Source organism: Strix uralensis, chromosome 1 (assembly GCF_047716275.1).
Source record: "Strix uralensis isolate ZFMK-TIS-50842 chromosome 1, bStrUra1, whole genome shotgun sequence".
In the NCBI taxonomy this organism is placed as follows: domain Eukaryota; kingdom Metazoa; phylum Chordata; class Aves; order Strigiformes; family Strigidae; genus Strix; species Strix uralensis.
The window spans coordinates 123,714,925-123,735,925 of record NC_133972.1 but is presented as its reverse complement, the minus strand read 5'-3'; the positions used below and the strand labels follow the sequence as shown (position 1 = coordinate 123,735,925).

The 21,001-nt window shown below is 37.4% G+C and overlaps 1 protein-coding gene across 3 annotated transcripts; it reads right to left on the bottom strand.

The window, feature by feature from the left end:
• Positions 1–1,127: 1,127 nt before the first annotated feature.
• On the bottom strand, positions 1,128–20,696 carry IMPACT (impact RWD domain protein). 3 transcript variants are annotated; one of them, XM_074879802.1, is made up of 11 exons: positions 20,585–20,696; positions 19,746–19,874; positions 18,936–18,988; positions 17,901–17,963; positions 14,709–14,794; positions 12,932–13,060; positions 12,534–12,631; positions 8,107–8,180; positions 6,480–6,570; positions 3,191–3,325; positions 1,128–1,327 (listed from the first exon to the last, which is right to left on the bottom strand). In XM_074879802.1, exons 1-11 carry the CDS (start codon positions 20,678–20,680, stop codon positions 1,256–1,258), a joined length of 1,026 nt encoding a protein of 341 aa, XP_074735903.1. In that variant the 5' UTR covers positions 20,681–20,696; the 3' UTR covers positions 1,128–1,255. The 3 variants fall into 3 exon arrangements, with proteins under 3 accessions (XP_074735903.1, XP_074735921.1, XP_074735911.1); XM_074879820.1 differs by having other exon boundaries at positions 20,569–20,654; XM_074879810.1 differs by lacking the exon at positions 17,901–17,963.
• Positions 20,697–21,001: the final 305 nt, after the last annotated feature.

The window sequence follows — 21,001 nt, the reverse complement described above, 5'->3', positions numbered from 1 at the left end:
TAACACACTGATGGGTAGTGCTTATTCTAAGTTAAGGATTTTTCAGTTTCCCCTGCTCTGCCAGCGAGCAGGTGCACAAGAAGCTGGGAGGAAGCGTGGCCAGGACAGCTGACCTGGACTAGCCAAAGGGCTATTCCGTACCATAGGACATCGTGTTCAGTCTATAAACTGAGGGGGCTGGCTGGGAGGGGCAGGTCGCTGCTCAGGAAGTGTCTGGGTATCGATCAGCAGGTGGTGAGCAATGGCATTGTACATCACTTGTTCATTTTTTTCCCCTTCAGTTTTATTTCTCTCTTTTTGTTATATCCATTTTCATCACAATTATTATTTTATTATTATTATATTTTAGTTATGAAACTGTTCTTATCTCAACCCCCAATTTTTTTTTTTTTTTCCAATTTTTCTCCCTTTCCCAGTGGGCAGAGTAGGAATGAGCGAGTGGCTGCGTGGTGCTTAGTTGCCAGCTGGGCCTAAACCAGGACACACACCAAGGCAAGTCACTTCAGAATGTTTACTAATGTTCACTACCAGCTGTAAAGTTCAATTTTAAAATCCCCGTATTCTTTGTTGAAATCACTGGTTCCTTTAGTTATACAACACTTAATCCTCAGCTTTTTAACAGGTTCCTAGAGTCCCAGTCACAGAATGATCCTCAAAGAAATATTGACGTAGTTTCTTCACATTTCTTAGTTCATCGTCCATGTGCAGCCTTTCTTATGTCACCAAGCAGGCCCTATCTAGCATGATCCGAGAACTGAATAGGCAGGACCTGGCTCTCCAAGGCCATATAGCACTGGGCCACATGTTTTCCTTTTAGGTACAGAAAATCTGAAACTTGGCAAGGAACCTGGTCTATGAATGACTCCAGTCTCACCCTCAATACAACACAATAGGGAATTCAATGACTAATACAAGACAAGCATTTGAGTTCAAACTCAGGAATAGTGAAGATAAGTAATCCACATTTTAAATTAGTCAACCATCATTCAGCGGAAGGGGGTGAGATGGGGAAATGGTTCTAGATGCAAAGCCGTTGTAACAAGGAGCTGAAATGTGTAAGAATACAGAAAATGTATGTCTAAGCTCTACTTCAGAACAGCAGAAGAAATCACAGAACAAGACAAAAATATATCTATAGCTTTACTGAATTCTCTTTTGAATACAAAATTTCTGTTGTATTGGATAGGGCAATAATGTCCATGTTTTCTTTGTATAAATATGTGCAAAATAATCTTTTAGAGTTTTTAAAAATAAATTAGTGTTCTGTTCTCTTCTTGTTGTCCTTCCTTATCTTTTTGTTCTTTCCTGCTTGTTTAGATGATTCTTCCTGAAATGAAAAACAAGTATTTCAAAATTTAAACATTCTTATATACCATGAGCATTCTCTCAAGGTTACCCACAGGAATTATTTTTAATATGAACAGTGTGCATAGTTCACTGGGATTTATGAAAGTTTTGAGTTGTATAAGATTTATCCACTCAGTTTCATTAATTTGTCTGCTTATCTTGCTATTTAGAAACTTCTGCCTTCAGCAATGATAAAATTATAGACACAGCTATGCCAACAGAAGCATATAATGTAAAAATAATCTAAGCCATTTCCACTCAAGGAAGAGGTTACCGGTATAGGATTACTTTTACATTATAATGTAGAACTCCTTCTAGTGTGGATGTGGCCTTACCAAGAAATATATTGTACACCACTACATTAAAACCACTTCCTTAAGTGAAACAAACCTACGCTGGGAAAAACAAAGTTTTGCTGGTCTTGCTGGATCAACTTTGTTGTGTACAGTTTACTCTGACTGTCAATTCTGAAAAACAAGACTCTTCTTCAGTAAGCATTCATTGCAAGCACTCCCCAAAATGGTGAAGGAATCCGCCACTACATCTGACAGAACCTGGCACATTTTAATCTACTCCCTTCTACCTCTTGCACATGGGAGGGAAATGGACCCTAACAGGACATTTGAACTTTGCTATTCTGAAGAGAGTTAGCTAAAAGAATACTTTTTCCAAGAGCTACATCTATGATACTAGAGTAATAATTACCATAGGTTCCATCTGTTATTTTCCTGATGGACACTGGTAATAAAATACATTTGTTAATACACAATAAAGAAATACAGTCTGATTTAAGGTGTTAAAAATAGGAAAAAAAAGAAGAAGTATTTCCACCCTTCTTGTGAGGGTAAATACTCAGTTTCCTTTTAATTTATGAGCAACACTTTCAAATAAGAGAACATTGATAAACTCTCAAGAAGGTAAATCAATAAGTACATACAAGCACCTCTAAAATGCAATAAACAAGTAACTGAGAAGTGCAGGGGGAGGAATGAGGAAGAATGCTCAGCTTTCAGTCACAGCAATCTTAGATACTTTCATATAAAAAGGAAAACTGACAGTTGGATACTTTCTCAGGTAGCCATTTGTAATTATCTCCTACTGTCTTAAACTTTCTATTGTTAGCAATAACATACTATAATGTACATTGACATAATTAATACGCTGTTCTGAGGATAAAGAAATGTTGAAAAACAAGAATATTAGATGATTAAATGCCGTAAATCCCTTAGGAAGTAAAATGCCATTTAAAGATATTTGGAACTTTGTCTCCCGAGTTATTGAGGCTCCCTTGAAACATTTTCCCATAATCCTTTCTGTAAAAGTTAATGTTACCTTGTTTGAATTCTTCTAGTCTAATTTTTTAAAAATCTGATAAATCTAATGATCTTTAAATCTGATCTATAATTCTGAAAACTTCTTTGGGTCTAACAAAGTTTCAATTTTTTAAATGCCTACTAGTTACAGTGATTACCAAGCTCAGTCTGCCTACACACTAGAACTGGTGGCACAGGTAAGCACAAGAAGCAGCTGTTTCCAGTTTTCTGAAAGCACAGAAAGAGGCATTTCTCCTTCCCATTCTCCCTCAACCCTCAAATTTGCATTCTGGATCAATGTCCTCAACTGCTGCCAGCCTTCTATTGCCCACCTCACACTTACAAACCAGGTCACTAACTTCTCTGGAAGTTCTTTGTGAGTCTTTGCACTGGTCCTACGCATACTCAGTGCATCAAAGCACCCGGAGGATGACACAGGTAGTAATTACTTTTCTTCCAGCTTCATCTAACAGTGACAATTTACACAAGTTCACATACAAATGCCTTCATTCTAAGTGGCAGAAACTTACCACTGAAGGTACATAGTTGTATTCCACAAGAACATTTCTTGCACAATTGTTTATATGTTTAAAACGATCTGGTCCTAAGAGAATACCTCCGTACCAGCGAGATACCACAACTAACACATTGTGGACATTCAAAATCTGTTTTAAATAAAAAAAGAAAATCTGTTTTAAATAAAAAAAGAAAGAAAGAAAAGTTGTTATGTTTTAAGTGAACTAGTTTTACTGTTGACACTGATTTTAAACATAGAAAAAGTCTACTATCTTGCATTTTTAAGAAGAACTTAGAGTCAGGTCTGTGTCACACGTGTTATCAGAGGGTAACAAATAATGACAAGTCAGCAGCTGTGGTAAGTTTCCCTCTCCAAGCTCCTACCCAAAGGTAGGTTGAAATAAAATGAGTCCATATATCCCTCAGAAAGGGCACAAAGCTATCTTATGTGCACTACAGTTGCTCATTCATGTGTCAAAAGCTTCAGGCATTACTTAAAGGGAAAATTACTGAGTTACATTTATTATTCTTCGATACAACGAATTATTTCCAGAGAACCTCTGTCACTATGCCGATTGCCTATCCACATTTTTGGAACCGTTGGTAGATGAGGTTAGTAACAGCGAGGGGACAGGCATTATGCATATGGATACCAAAAATGCCATAAGCTAGTACTGTTGCCATGTGCAGGACTTAGCAACAGCACCTGGATAATACATAAAAACCTCTGCATTTTCTAAGTTTGAGTCTTAGTCCCTCACAACCAAGCAATTGCTTTCTGAATTCAAAAAGGCATATATAAAGTTCACACAACATGAAATAATTACATTAACAATCAGGACTGAAAGGAGCTAAATGACCTTTATATAGCTTTTTTAAGACTCTGAGTAACTAAATCAAGTAGAGAGTTAAGCAGAAGTGATGATTTACTGCAATTAAAGGCAAGAAACATGGAAGGCCTTCAACAGCTTTACTTTTCAAAAAATCTAAGTGTGATTTGACTAGACTTGAAAACTAGCATTTATTCTGCCTTACAGCAATTCTTTCCTCAAGATCTCCACATCATCAGCAAACACTAGTAACACAGGGAATGTCAACTGACTTAAGTATCAGAGAGAAACGCACATCTCGTCAAAATATATGTTACTGCATGGAAATGTGTAGTGATAATTACCACTTACCATTTTTACTCAAATTACTCTTGCATGATTAGCGACCATGATCCTGAATCTGTCCCTCAAACGAAGGTACCTGAAACCTCTCTGAAAGGTCTTCACTTACAAACAGCTTTCTCTCAAGTCCTGCGCAGTACTGCACTAATGCACCCAGCTGGCTTGGAGCCAGGCAGAGCAAACACAGCTTTATTTGCATAAGGCTGAGCAAAACCACTGTGATCTGCAAAGTATCAGGGTGGTTGGGTGGAGGTGAAAAAAATCCCTTAAGAGCTAGCTATCAATAAAGCATTTAACAACCGTTCATTGTCTCCATTATGGAGCACAATATATATATTTGACTAATTTGAACAATAGTATTAGAAGATTCTATCATTGCTTGTGAAAATGGCAATATTAGAATTTTAAAATGAAAAGGATGATGTTAAAAAAAAAGAAAGGATTGGGGCAGGTTTTGTGACAGGCATGTTCTACTATACATTTACACATTGGCCATAAAGTCTATGTACAGCAACTGTTCACAGTAAACAGGATGCCAAACATAGTTGGGAAATTTTTTAACTCTAATTTTAAGTTCAAAAGAGTTAATCTAAAATACAGTTTCTTGTAACCGGAAAGTGCTATCTTGACTGATGTGCTAGGTTTATCTGAAATGAGATAAGATTTCTATTGCAAAAGAAGAACTGTAAGTACAGCAAAAACAAGTGTATTAAACCAACTAATTTCCACGCCCATACCATATGTCATAAGTGCTCACAACAGAAAAACTACGAGACATATGAACATCTAGAAATCAGCCCATAAACTGTTTTATCTTTTCTTACAGGTGAAAATTGCGCTCCTCTGATCCCTACAGCAGTACCCTTCCAAAACAAAACCATCTGCAGTAACTACCGATAGAGAGATGATCCATATGATTTAGACACATTCACATTTGAAAGTAGAAACTTCATGTCACTTTCTAAACTGGATTTTTATGGAATGTCTAGAGACTGTAAGTTTGACAGCTTTCAAAAGTATACATTAACATGCTGAGAAAAAGCTGATAAGCTCAGAACAAACTGAGGTACAGTAACTGCAAAGTTGTTTCTTTACATTATTTTTATTACAATAATGTTTTCGCATTTACCATATATATTTGCATATATTACATAAGTTTTCCATCCCAAATCAGGTTTGAGTTACTTAGGAAGTTTCAAAAAGTTCTAAATTAAAAATGTCCAAATATTTCCATCAATTATATTTTTTTCAGAAAAAAAAGCAAGCTTTGAAATAATTTTTTTTTTAAAAAAGCTTTAAAACAGTCTCCAGGAACAAGAGTACAACACATTAAGCAACCAAATATGCAAGCAAGCAAAGGATGGGAAAAGAAAACCCCTGTTGTGAAGGGCACATCAATCTAAAAATCAAAATTAAAAACAGTAATTAGTGTGCTGATATAGCTAAGCATCTTGAGGCACTGCCTGAGATGTACCCAGCTGTCCCCTGTAGTTATGATATTTTATTTGTGGTTTTACCAGGGCTTGCATCATGCCAGTGAATCAAAATTTGTCAATCTCAATTCACATTTAGTAGCAACCCTGCTGAAGGAATATTATTTCAACACTCGAAAACTAAAATATATGTGAGTATGAGGGCTAAGGACCCAGAACTGGAAACAGCAAAAAGAAACAGATTAAGTGATCAAAACAACTCCTTCGCTCCCACTATCTTTTGCATTAAAACTCTACTCTGCAAGTTCAAATATACATCTTTTTATTACAAATATTCGAGGAAACTGAATGAAAGGCTGTGCACAGGTCAGCTGTCACATTCTGTCTATCAGTTTCTTCCAGTCTTCATTTTCTGTATACCTTACAACGTATGGTAAGCATAGGAATCAAAGCTTATTTATCTTTTAAACCGTTCAAACTATTACTACCACCTATGAAACACTACTTGTTTCTATGATCCAAGACTTGGAAATCCCAATTTACTACACGCATGCAATAGTCTGCGTTTTGTCTTTCACCTTCAAGAACTGGCTACAGGCAAAGCAAGAACTAAAATAATCTTCGACAAGTTTATTTACATTGTAGTGATTTTTAAAAATCTGTTCAAGACTTCCAGAAGTCAGATTAATTTCTATAACCTGCATTAGATGAAGAAGACGTCCACCTGCTGCTGTCTCCCCATCATCTTCGCAATCCTGTAAGAACGTCTGCTTATCTTCACAGTATATTCTTAAAAAGAAAAAAAAAAAATTAAAATTAAAAATGAACATGAAACAGATTCAAAAAATGTCAATCAACTAACATTTTTACATGATTAGTGAAGTCTCAGAGATCTTTCATTCGCATGTGTATCAATTCTACTTCTCTACTAAGGACATTTACATGAAAACAGGATGAGGCTTAGGGTAAACCACAAATATTTATTTATCTGTACAGTAGGACAAGTTTTGAGAAGCTTTTACATAGACTTTTGCTAATTCAGGTTAACTCCAGAGACATTACCAACGTAAAGTCCCTAATCAGAAAAATCCTTCAGTTTTAGCCTAATAATTACACCTAGCTGAAACCAACTTTACCAGATACAGGTTCAAACTATGGTACACACCCACAAGTTGGAAGAACTCAGACAAAAATATTATGAATACTTAGGTCTATATTTCAGCAGCAGCGTGAAACTGTTACTGAAATTTGCCTTCAGATTCTCCACGCCATCTCCTTCCTCAGGGGGCACTCCAGGAAACTTGTGTGTATTGTTTCATATAAAGGGTAACTACCCAGGTCTAATTTTCCAGAAGTAATGCTCAGAGGTCTACTGTTTGTTACCAATTTATTTCATAACTTCCGAACTTAGTTAATACACACATGACACAATGACAAAGAGGCTTCTGGTACTAGATGACAAATATGAAGCAGTAAGTACATTTCTGTTGCTTTTTTGAAGTCTATTTAGATAGTACAAGTGAAAGAAGCCAGATCATCCGTTGCAACAACAGAAATCCCCTCTTTACAGAAACTTTTTACTTAGGTAGATTTTTTTGGTAAAGTAAGCTTTCAGTTGCTCTCATTTCATGTTTCATTAGGATCACACCAGGACATGCATGAATGGATCAGTGTCTATACGTGCTTTTTCAGATGACTGGTTCCTCCAATAATGAAAGGGGCTCCTTTCACTGTCCTCAGAAAACCTACATCACTATCTGGACTGAGACCAATTCATTTCACATAAGCTTTGTTCACAAAAGTTGCCAGAGGCAGACCCCTGTCAAACTCATTTTTACCTTTTTCTCATTTTCCCTGAATTGTCTCATATTTCAGCTGAAACTTCACATGCCAGATGTCTGCATCAGGCTTGCTGTTTCAACTGTCACTTCAACTAAAAATTTGCAGCTGTTTCTAAATATAAGGTTAGGGTAAAAAAAAGTTACTTCACCCAAGTAAAAACATATTTAGTTCAAGATGATGTAGCATTTCCATGCTCACACATACTATACAAAGTATAACAATACATGTTCAAATCCACTTTTAGGGTTTTTATAATCCCTAATGTTGCTTTACTATCTTAACATATGTCCTACTACATGTTCTACTTTCTGGTCCTCAAATTCAAAATAAAGTCTAAAACCTTTACCATACAAATAAGAAACCTACTCTATAAAGATTTAATAGCAATGAATTTCTTTTGATAGATTTTATTTCTCTCATGTCCTGCACTGATTTGTCAAAGAACACTGAAAAAAACCATATAAATCACTATACATCTCTCACCTGTATGCATATATGTTGTGGGTAGCACTTGCAATTTTCTTATTCTCATATAGTTTTTCAAGAACTCTCTTTACCTTTAAAAAAAAAAAAACAAAAAAACAGAAATAAGCTTCCTTTTACAATGGGGATTTCATACACACCATCTCAATATCACCACTAAACAAACACCTCCTTCTTAATACTATAATGAAACAGTTTTACACCTTGACATAAAGTAAATTAAATATTCAGTGTGATAACTCAAGAAGCAGCTTCTCAGCTTCCAAGTTCTCATGCTATTTTCAAATCATTTTTCTGGGATACTGAAGACATCTGTTCCTTGAATTTGTACATTGTGTACATTCATGTTATTGCTGAAGATGCAGAAGTGTGAAATTGCTTTACTAAAGAAGAAAGACAGTAAGATCTAGAAAACATTATTAATCGGTATTAAGTATCAATTACATCTGCTTACTTTCTTCAACTATAACATTAAGCTGGAATTTAACATGACATACATTTTCCCATTATATGCTGCTTTTACCTATTTCACAAAAACATGGCGTTTACAAAGCTCTACTACATTTTGAGTTTTCCTTTTTCCTCACAGTTTCATAGTTTCTATTTCACAGAAAGAATAATAAAAAAAAAATGTTCTATTATGGATCTGAAAGTGTCAGTATTTCTCAGAAAACAGATATTCCCACCATGTCCATCTCTCGGCTCTTAAGTACACCAAATTCAAAGCATTTATCAATATCATCTTCTGTTTCTAATTGAACAAGCTAGCAATCATTCAACCCTTTTCAATTTGGTCTAGCAAAAAGGAAAGCTTTGATCAAGACATTGTTCTAGTACATAATACAAAATTAGTATTACTTTGAGCAAAACATTACTGAAGTTGAGAAAGCTTGGGAAAACATGCTTGGCAAGTAAATTGCCTTCCACTCCAAAGAAAAACACTTCTGAGGAGTTGTCAATATACATTTAATATCTATCTTAGCTATACTGTGCTCTTTCCAATTCTTCTGGAAGGAATTCAACTTACAAAAATCACCTCAAATATAAGACACCTTAATGAAAGAAACTCCTACTATTAATGGAGAACATTGCTTCAGACACCTGTTTTCTTTTTTTTCCCCTCTAAAGGGGAATATTGAAGAAAGACAACTTATATTACTTAATACACTTTCATAATACTTCTCAATACACAAAGCATATGAAATGATCATCACCTTTGACATTATTTGTCAGATACCAGGCTCCTAAAAACATACCTTAAAGATTCATTATGTGACTGTATCAGCAATGAACCTCCAAAACAGACATCTTACAGCTAAGCAATAGTTTATCCTTTTTCCTGTTGTAGCTCCTGAGCCTTTTTTTTTTCCTCCTGTTCCCCTCTCTATTATTCCTGCTTTAGGGAATTAAGGGATGTAATTCCCTGCACATCAGTGAGACACCTGCTCATAAAAGACACAAGGTGCTTAAACAACAGATCAGTTCTTAATCTCACCTTACTAAATCAAAGTTCAGTCCAAGAACCACATACATTTTAAATGTCAGAATAAGCCAGATTGAGACAAGGAAAAGCAGTGGTACGAAACACAGCCTGCTACCTGCAATACGCCTATCACTGTCTTTGCCCCATAGGTTTATGGTAATATATTCTGTTACATGAGTAACTATGGTATTACTCTGGTTATCATTATTTAAATCTACATTGGAAGTTAAGTTCCGCTATTAAAAATACTCAAGAAAAGGAATCTACACAGCAATATGTGTACTGTCTTAAAATATCAATGAATATCATTGCAGCATATAGAGTATACAGATAAAGTATTATGGGCAACACTAACCTCTTCAGCTGATAAAGACGACAGCTTTCCCTACAGGTGCAGTGTTTACCCCATTCCTCACCTCTTTTGGCTTTCTTTCAGAAAAATTAGTTCATACTACAGTAAAGCTTCCCTGCAGTCTGAAGGCCAATCACCTCACACTACAGCAAGACTCTGTGAAACAAGATGGATTTGACAATTGGGGAATTGCTGTATCTTTATACTAACATACCAGTAAGTCTTGACTGGAAATTCCTAGGTTTATTGAGTATATCTTGTCTTTAAAAAAAAAAAAATCATAAGAGAAATTAAGAATGTCTTTGCATGCAAAAGGGAAATCACTAACCTGCTTTAAGTGAGTACTGTTTCTTGACACAGACCTGCCCTTTTGGAAACCCATGTCTGTGGCTACAGGCTTCCTCGTAAGTAGGAACAACCTTACTCAAAAATCATGATCAAAGAGCAAGAGTTCTTTAAAATGAGAAAAGGACATTAAGCCAATGATTCAAATTTCTTCCTTTTCTAAAGCAACACAGTTCGTAGGGATTCACAGTTCACAAGGGACTGAGCGCAGCTAAGAAAGCCCTGAAGTGCAGTACTACTTTAGTGAAAATGGTAACATACTGAGTATTTTAAAACACTGAGTTATTCTGCATTAACCTAATGAATAAAATTACTTTCCCTTTGCAAGCAGTAGAACAGCTTAAAAAAGCTGAAAGTGTGTTCAAAAAAGCTCAAGTTGCATCCAGAGAAAAACAAGGTAGATGACAAGACAGATGTGAAAAGCACACCACATTTTTGAAGGTGGAAAAATAAAATTAATAATAATTTCTTTCCTCAAACCCTTAAGAAGCTGAAGCTTACCAGAGATCTGTACTGCCAGCAGATAAATATAATATATATAAAAGTATCACTTAAAGATACAGCTGTACCTCAAAACCAAATAGAAACAAATCAGCAAAACCAGATCATATTTATGTAAAAATGTAAAGGGAATTGGAGTATGAAGCTGCTGAACTACAGCTAAGGTATCTAACCTACCAGCTAAAACTGTTTCTGCAGAAGGTGACTGATGCAATACCAACATCTCAAAAGTACTCCAGGAAGGATGCAGGGAACTAAAGACCAACAAGTCTTATGTCCATACCAAGCAAACTAAAAAGGAGGAAGGAAAGCCCAAAAAAGCCACAGACAGCTTAAAATGTTACAGCTTTTGTATAGAGAAATATGCTCCAAAACCCTGTCAATCTGTCAACATTCTTTCAGAGTCACTAAGCATGTAGTAGATCGAGCTTACCCGGAATTTCAAAAAGCATCTGACAAGATCCCTTACCAAAAACTCTTAAAACGAAAGCTAGAATCGGATAAAAGGAAAGAGGAAAATCATTTCAAGGTTTAACTCTCAGTTAATGACAAGAAAGATGAGATCAGTAGTTTCCCCACTAAAGAGGGATCATCAAATGAGACTGATGTTAATAGATGCAAAGTGATGTACCAAGTGACTCCACACTAGTTATTAGCATTTGCAAAAAGATTTTGGGGTTATAACAGGCATTTCTATGAAAACACCAGCTCAGTGCTCAGTACACGTCAGAAAAGTAAACTGGAAGGTATTACTAGGAAAAGAACATGGAAAACAGAAAAATTCTTCACACCACTCTACAAACCCATGGAGTGATTGCATCTTCAATGTTGTATATAGTTCTAGCCTGCATCTCAAAAAGTTTACAGCATACATTACAGGTACCAAAGCAGACTGAGGACCTTCAGCCCAGGAAACAGAAAACTAAGGTCTATAAAATATGATAGATGTCTATAAAATCCAACCACACAGAGAAGGCGGAGAGGTGCAACAAACAAATTTATGAGTGACTGACTCACAGCAAACACAGGAAGGTGTATTTTCATACAATGCTGTGGATTCTGAAAGTTAATTCTGGTGCAAGAAGCAACTGGACAAATTCCATAAAGGGTAAAAAAAAAAAAAGATCAGTAATATTAAACACAAGGATACTTTCTTTACCTTGTGTTAAACTGCTGAAAGAGGGGAAGCATAATGGGAAACAAAATGTATCTGCCCTTTTCTAGCACTCTGTCTAGGTCAACATCCACCAATGATTCCAGCAAGAGACAGAAACTACTGCAGACATTTCTTCTAGTTGTAGGCAAATACAACTCTAGAAACATGCTTACCCCTCTCACTTAGGTTTCAATAAAGATTTACTTATGCATTATCCAAGTGTATTTTTCAACAGAATTCCTTTCTGAAGGAGGGAAAACATTTATAAACTCATTTTCCAAGTAACACATGGCAGACTCAGTAGCTTCCAAATACCTTACAACAAACTTGCCAACATCCAAAAGTCAAATTTCGATGTTCTTATTCTCTTAAATCTAATGCATGCAATGGTAAAGAATAGCAAGAAGCACTGCAGAGCTGATATTTAGAGCTATTTAGCTGATACTGAAAGCAAGAAACTGACGACAACTCAGACAATATTAGCACACAGAGACGCAAAGACAGACATATTTGGCTAATCCCAAGTATTTCAGTAATATTCTTTCAAGCTCAAAGTACAGACAAAAAGAATAGAATTGATCTCTACTAACTTGTCTGGGTGTCACCACAGGAGCCAGATGTGCCTGGAAAGTACTCCTTCGGTCTGTGATTGGGTTTCCATGATGTATGGATGGTAGTTCTTCATCTCCTGATCACAAACAAGGAAGTGTTTGTTTTCTTTTATGGGTACTGAAACAATGTATATGGCTACATAAGTAAAGAATGTCTCAACTTTAAAAAAGAGATTTGTTAAAGTGAAGTACACAAGATGACACAGAACCACCAAAAAGATGTTAGGTGTTTTCTTATGACTGATCTCATCTCATCTATAACTGTATTATGATTTTAATTTTATTAATTTTACTCCAAAACTGAGTAGAAAACCAGAATCCTAAGGGGTCTCTCTTTTAAATTATTTCATCAGAATTAACAAGGGCGTATTTTTTACCTTCTTGACTTTCAGATGTAATGTAATTTAACATTTTAATTGGGTCTTCCTGAATGGGCTGATAGTCTAGGAGAAAATCATCTCCATCATCTTCATCAACTTCTTCACTGGTTTTCTTAATATCTGGTTCTAGTAAGATACAAGTAGCAGAATTTATTACACAGTTTTTTGCGAGACAAGTAAGACAAAATTTCAAATCCTTTTTCTCAAAAATCTCTGGCTTCTCAGTTCAAATCAGTTTGCCACTAAAAATTATGAAATGCAGAATAGTAACATTAATTACAACAAAATCCAGAAATTCTTAGACCAGTATTAACTAAAATCTTCCTTAGAATTAAGAACACAACACTCATGCTCTGAGATCTTTGCATAGTATCTTGTTTCAGTACTAATTAGCAGTATTTCTAAGAAGAACAATAATGTTTACCATTTCCATTAAACATTTACAATGCTGCCATTAATTTAACCTGAATTTAGAGACCAAAATAATCTGACGTTTCACAAGAACTCCAGTCATTTACTGGTCATTTGGGGAAAAATGTAGAGCTGTTGTTCAATGCTACTTCATGAGGTTATAAAATCATTATATTTGAAACATCTCTCTGGCCATGTTTCAAGCACTCCAGGACTCCCAAAATCCTATTTTCCTTTATGCATAGGACATACAAATAATAATAGTCAATAGCAGAAGAGTAAACATCACACACAATTAGTGCTCTGGCAACTGGATTTAGAGGGAATCTACCATAAAGACAAGTTAATATATCACAATCTATCTTCCTATTTAGAGGGCCTATGATGTGGTGATGATGCAGTTTTTATAACACAAGTATCTTCCATAAAAAAGTGGAGGGGTGATATAGCATGTTCAAATGGCCTAGAAAAATCATATAGACGTACTAAGTAGAAGCCACAAGGTAGCTGTCAAAATACCCAACAAACTTCCAATATTGTCAGTAAAATTTTCACTTCTCAGTATCCACTCCTTCGATCATGTCAATGAAAAATGACTTTTTAAATGTCTGAGATGTAGCAACAAAAGGCACAGTTTACTGAGAGGCTAAAACTAGACCTTACCATGAAGCAGCACTGAAAAGATACATTCTTTTTCCCTCTTCAGTCTTATTCCTCACAGGACTAAGCTAACTTCCATGACACAGAAAAATACTTCTACTTCCTTTTGCCACAAGTGCATGCATGCCACTCATGCATTTCATAGAAGTTTAGCACAAAAAAACCCCCACCACTTCTTGAAAGAACTACTGTGAATTTACACAAACTCTATCACTGTAAGAGAGAAGCACTGCAACTCTAGTGATTCTCATCCCAATATAGTGAAATACAATTAAGATGGAATACTTGGGTCATTTGTCTTCACATTCCACTGAATTTTATCTTCTCTTGAGGCTAATCCCAATCCTCCAAGAGTGCACTCAACACCAGAAATTAATTACTGATATGAATGATTCCTTTGCAGAACAGAGGACGATGCATAAAGTACCTGTGTGCAGTACTCTGCTTTCATGCTAGTAATTTAATTCCTGAGGGAACTGAGGACCTTGTTCTAGTTCACTGAGGAGAACTCCACTTCTTTTTTTCCCCTACTGTTTTTTAAAAAGCTATCACTGTAAAACAATAAGCCATGACACTGGAGACTGCTATTTTCTGTTATTTAGATCCAATACAAAACCGGGCATAAAGCTTTAACTTGCAATGAAATCTTACTTTGCAATTGAACAAGAAGTAAACCGAGACACTCATGTATTTTCTGAAGTACCTGGATCTGAAGACTGTGCCTTTTCTATCAGAACGTCTCGTATCTTCTCCACCCATAAATAAAGTATACTTTCACCAAGGTTCTGTCTGGAAGTTAAAACTCACAGTGAATGAAGAATCATTTTTTGTGGATTTCACTTGGAAAGTACACCAAATAACATAAATTTCAGACATGCAGAAATAGACCATTATAATCTAGTGAGATAAAGAGTTTAGGCTTGTGGAAAGTCATATCAGTAGTTCACTGGGTGAAACACATAATATCTGCATCAATAAATACTCCTTTGTGACTTGCTTTACTTTTTTAATTATCTTTTTTAACATTAAAAGCACCAATGCAGGAAGAAAACAGGCAACTGACAGAAACTTTCTGACCACCAAGGAAAGGGAACACAACTGCAAGAAGAGAAAGTTAGACAGTCCTCAATATTTTCAGAAGACTACTAAGCTAGGATACCTAGCCTTAGAGCTTGGTCTGGATCAGTTTTCTCTACAAAAACCACTGTGCTGCCAGTGGTGAGCTTCTTCAGCTGCCCTGTGGCTGTAGGGGACTCTTTCCCTTCATGTTTGGGAAAGAGGGTCCTCCTTGGAACAGCCCCACTTCTCTTCCCCCTCAAGCAGCCAGTGCACACACAGCAGAGGCTGACCTCGGTGGACTGTAATAGTACGTCAGTGGCAGTAGACACACTGGAGCATTGGACTGATACACTAGAGTTTGGGTAACAAGCAGTCCTATAGCACAGGGAGGTAAGGATTTAGGTCTAGGAGTCCTTAGTCAGGGGGCACAGGTGTGTATGAAGGTACTGGGGGAGGATGGGATGAACACATTTCTTATGTGCATATTCAGAGTTAAGAAATGATGCCTTAATGTGCAGCAGGACCCAAACAATTCAAAATGCATTTAAAATGGTGTCCTGAAAAGTCATCTTCGCAATTATATTTTAATATGCTTATGAACTGTACGTGTTTGTCTCAAAACTAAAGACTCAGGGCCACAGGCAACTTACGGTTTCTCATTAATTTTATTCTTACTGCCACCTTCTGGGGCACCATGTAAGTACATATCAGTGACAAAATCACATTTTTAAACTCTTACTTTGCTTAATGTACACAGCACTACTGCTGAATACAATCAGAAATTCAAACAAATATACATATTTTAAGAAAAATATTCAAGGAAAAATAAGGAATTTATAAACTTGTAGCTCTGTCTTCAAAATCTGGACAGACTCCAGAACAATTCAATGCCCTGATTTCATGCTGCTTATCACACAGAAGCATTACTTTAATACATGAAGAACTATATTTAATGATAGAATGAGAGAGATTAGACAATAAGATTTCTCTGTTTTGCACAAGTAAATAGCAATTTCTTAAGCTATAATCCAATTTCAGTTTCTGCCTATTAGCAATTTACACTTAGTCTGAAAGGTTACCTTTCTATGCTGCTATTTTTCTTGGCACTTGTGTCTAAGTCATGAAACAAAGCTTTCTATTGGATAAAAGTCTTACCAGAAGACTATCTGGGAAGAAAAAAAACCCCAACTAAAATCAAAACCAAACTTTTGCTACATTTTTAAGAACTTTAAGCCAAAACAGGCTTGTGATCTAGAATTATCCACTTTTTCTACCTCCTTAAGAAGAGAAGAAGTGATTGACAGTATAGTTCATATCATTTTAGATTGCAGAACTACACAATTTAGATCACTAGGGACTAGAAACCTAGTAAAACACACAATGTAAACGATGCAGAGTACCTCTGTTTATCTGACAACTATTTAGACACTGGATAGATAAGGCTTTCACAAACACTGTGCACATGAGTGACTACTCCAGAAGGTTTTTAAACAGTCTAAAATTACATCTGTGGCCTAAAGAACACATTAATTTCCTGCTGACCAAACAAAAATGAGAGGAGACCAGCAAGGGCTCTGAACAGCAACCGATATAGACAGAACGGATCCAACTAGCACAATTTAACAGCCTACAAGACTGCAGCAGAAAAGAAAATTAAAAAAGAAAAAAAAAGAAAAAAGCATTTCACAACCATGCTACTTCTCCTCACAGTCCTCGGATAGTAACTTGCACCAGATGCTCAGGACATTTGAAGAACCAACTACAGCAGCTCTACCTCTGGTCAAGGCTCCAGCAAATCTTCTGATTCTGGACAGAGTTAAGGACAATCTCTGTCCTTTTTGCTTCTCTGAACAACTGTGGTTAATATGATCCCATAGAACTTTTCACTTGAAATCCTTGTGCATTTTTAACACTTCAAATTCAACTTTACTTGCTTAAATTATCTGTTTCTTAATTAGATAAGAAACTCAGATAATCAAAGTAGCTGAGTAATTAGATAAAAACCCTCATGCAAGCTAAGTGCTCTCTTCCTTATTTTTTGGCATTAAAAAAATATTTCTTATGCTGGATGTTCAGATTTCAGTATTTTGGGCTTGGGCGTGACTGGGCTTCCTTATGACATATTTTCATTTTGTTTAGTTTATGTTACCTTTGTGATATGAAAGAGCTAAATAAACCACATAAAATTACTACATTTACTACCCCAATTTCACAGCAATTCAAAAACATGTAATTTGAGTATTTCTAAATGTTCTGTTTATTCTCATGCATTCGTTATGCGCTGTTGTTAGCTGCACACTGTGACAATAAACAGTCCACTACGTTACAGACTCTAGTTAATAGATTCTACACGTGTTTAATTTGTTTTAAAGCCTACTTATCCCTTAGCTATCTTTTAAGAAAAACTGTTTGGCCACTTATGCTCTAAGACACAAACAAATGTTTTCACATCCTGCAGCTTAACATTCAAATGCAGAATAGATGCAGAAACCTCATACTTCATAGCACCAATTCATGAGCAATCTCACAGATTCTAATTGGAGTCTACTCTATTAGGAGTCAAAATGAAAACTTCTATCCTTACAGAACATCAGGTCTAAACAATATAAAAGAAAAGTGTCAGAGTTTAACACAATTTGTTCTTGCAAAATGCTTAGTAAATACACGGCATCTTTAACTGTTAGATTTATAAAGGAAACTTGCTGTTTTATGGCTATTGCAGTAACCACTTCACAACTACTAGTTCATGCAGGTACTTCAAAAGAATACACTGAGCAGGTCATGAAACTGAAAATACATTGTCTCCTTTTACTATATTCCACAGTCTCTAACTTACACATATATTTCTTCCAAGCTATTTGCTAGTTCCATATAATCTTGTCCTCGAAGCCAAGGGGCACTAGAATGAAAAGAAATACAATGAAAATTGTGCCCATACGCTGATTCCAACATCTCAACAAACATTCATTTTAAAATAAATGTGATAAACACCTTGAAAATAAAACATTGCCAATCATTACCAATTAACAAGAGTACAGTTGCAAACATCTTGGTAAAAGCATGATCACCCAGTTCTCCTTCAAGAATCCTAACTTAGGCTGCCTTTTCTTACCTCAGGTAAGAAAGCTGGACTTGTTTTTCGTGGTAGGCCACTGTCACTCCAAAGTCACCTTATGTATTACTAGCTTACATTTCCAACTCCTTCAGCACCACAGTACCTATTATATTTAGAATGACCCTTCAGTTCTGTACCTGTACCCTCCTGGTCTCATGTTAAACTATAAACTTTGCCTCAAGTTTACCAGCACTATTTTGTGTTGCCTTGTCAATACTGCTGACCAAAACTCAGTAGATATGCTGTGTGTGCGGGTCCCTCTATCATCCAAATCAGGGACCTGGCTTATACGTCTCCATTCCCATCTCTTTTACATGCCAGGAGTGCAGGGAAGGAAAACAGAAAGACGGCACATACCATGGCTCCACCCCAACAAGAGTCAGTGCTCAGATGGAAAGCGTGCCTTACAATCTGAAACAAGGATCCAGACAAGAGGGGTAACACCCAAGGAAGTGAGGAGATGTCACTGTCCAACACAACAGGCAATGGGCAGCATTCCTCCACAGTCTAATTGTTACCTTGCCACAAAATAATGCTTCAAGAATTAGAGTTGAGGGAAGAGAGAAAACTGTCAAAGGGAGCTCCACGAGACTAACTTGGGAGAAAAAATACAATATTCTTGCTGGAAACATCCCCCATCCCCAGTATACTTTAATTGAAGGAGTAATCTTAATTGTTTACAGTGTAAGTTGAAGTTTAGTTAACAGCAGTAATTCAGAAAAGAAATACAAATGTTTGAAAGAAAATTTCACTTACTTTAGTTGATAAATAGGCGGCTCTGCAGTTGGATATCCTGGTGGCAAAATCACCTGAAAGAAATTCAGGATAAGTATTCACTAGACTATCCCTCTCAGCTAGCTAAGCTTTACTGGTGGACTTTGATGTCCAGCACTAGGACTACGATCAGTATTACAAATGAAGAAAATAGTTGGCTATTTTGTTTTAAAATGACAAGAAAACCTGAATATCTGTAGTTAGGATTCCAATAGTGGTAATGCATACACATACTGTATTTCATGATGCCATTTTTGTGGATGAAGTGTCATGCAAAATAAATTGCAGTAGAAATTTGAAAGGAGCTGCATACATGGTTACTGGACTTACTTAAGTTGCACTGCACTTCCATAAGTAGATACTTCACTGTTTGTTTCACTAAGTAAACTTATTGTTTTCAGTTCTGTAAACATAAAGTAGCAAGTTACTCAATTAAGTTGATCCAAATTTCATTTTGTCTCCCCACTTTCCAAAAACCTAGAAACAACTGCAGCAGATTCACTGATTTGTCCTACACAAAGTCAATGTAAAAAACATTTTTTAAGTTAGTCTTTGGAGAAAAACACCAAAATTAGTTTTTGTCAGATGTGGAATTAGGATACATAACTACTGAAAATATCAGAAGTACACTGATGTGTGTATAGGAACAATCACTAAAAAGTTTATGAGATTCCAATCCAAAAGTTCCTTAATCCGTTTTAGTAGATAACAAATCCTCTTTAAAAGGCACAAGATTTTGCCTGCATCAGTCCGGCTGCAAATTCTGTGCCAAACCCCTTAACACCACTATACCTGCAGACAGAGGGTCCATTTTGGTTGATCCAGACAGTCATTAATCTTAATGCAATAGATTTTTTCATCTTCATCAACAACACACCAGTCTTCACCATATATGGATGAAAGGGCTTCAATTTCATCCATCTAGAAAAAGCATTATGCAAAAATAAATAAGCCCCCCCAAAGCCCAGAACCTTGTGTGCCAATCACAGTTTTCAGTCTTTCTCTTCTACAGTTTATTTACAGCTGTGACAAGATTCACTACACTGGAAGGCCATAAATATTGGGGATCCAGTCACGATTCACACATAAGTAACTGTTGCTCAGTTCTTCTGTACACACATCAGCTTCTGCCTTTCTATGGATAATCCCGTAATTCTCAGTTGTGACAAGTTGAGCAAAGTGACGCGGAGCAGCTACAACACATCCCTGCAGCTCCCAACCTGTGCCGCTCCTGGTTAGGGCACCCCCCTGCAGGGAAAGACCCCAAGGCCTTGGTACGAGCTCTTACTGATTAAGAGTGAATAAAGTTACGCAGCAAACTCCCATAAAAACCGGAGAGCCACCTCCCACCTAGAAATTAAACACCTGAAGCGGGTCTTCCGTGCGAACGTGCAGTCACCCACCGGTGCCGGCACACAGATAACCGCGCTGCCGCTTGCACAGCACCGCGGCCCGCGGGCACGGAGCTCCTCACAAGGCGGGCGCTCACCAGAAGCCACCTAAAGCAGCCACCGCCTGCGGCGCGGCGCTCATACCGCCCCCCCGAGGACGGCCCGGCCCAGCAGGGCCGCGGCACCCCGACACGAGAGGCGCTGCTCCCCGCAGCCCTCCTCACCCCCACCGCCGCTCACTTGTTGCTGGGCCGTTCCCGTGTCGCTCGCCGCCATCGGTACCTGAGGGGGGGAGGGAAAGGGCGGGCAGCTGCCCGGCGAGGGCAGTGTGCACATGCGCCGAGGAGGGAGTTTGCGCTGTAGCGGAGGTGAAGCTGCCTGCCCCTCCTTCCGCCAGCACTCCCGCCCCGCCGCCGGGCGGGCGCATGCGCAGTGCTCCTCCGTGAGGCGCCGGTGCGTGGTCGCTGTCAGGGCGAGGGCCGGTGTTCGTGTGGGGATGGCGACGGGGCTCGTCCCGTTCCTTCCTCTTTGGTCGGTGTGTCCGTGCGGTTGCCGATGCGGCCCGGAGCCCAACTGGCGAGAGGATGGAAGGGGCAGAGACGGCTGCTCAGAGGGACTCACCGACTCTTCACGGCAGAGCCGGGCTCCCCTGAACCA

Bases quoted from the DNA above. Each gene is read 5' to 3' on its own strand.
- IMPACT (XM_074879802.1), bottom strand. From the start codon at position 20,680: ATGTGCACACTGCCCTCGCCGGGCAGCTGCCCGCCCTTTCCCTCCCCC. The intron at 19,875-20,584 runs GTGAGCGGCGGT...TGCTTTTTCTAG, and splicing joins CGGGAACGGCCCAGCAACAA to ATGGATGAAATTGAAGCCCT. The intron at 17,964-18,935 runs GTAAGTGAAATT...TTTTCATTCTAG, and splicing joins CCGCCTATTTATCAACTAAA to TGCCCCTTGGCTTCGAGGAC.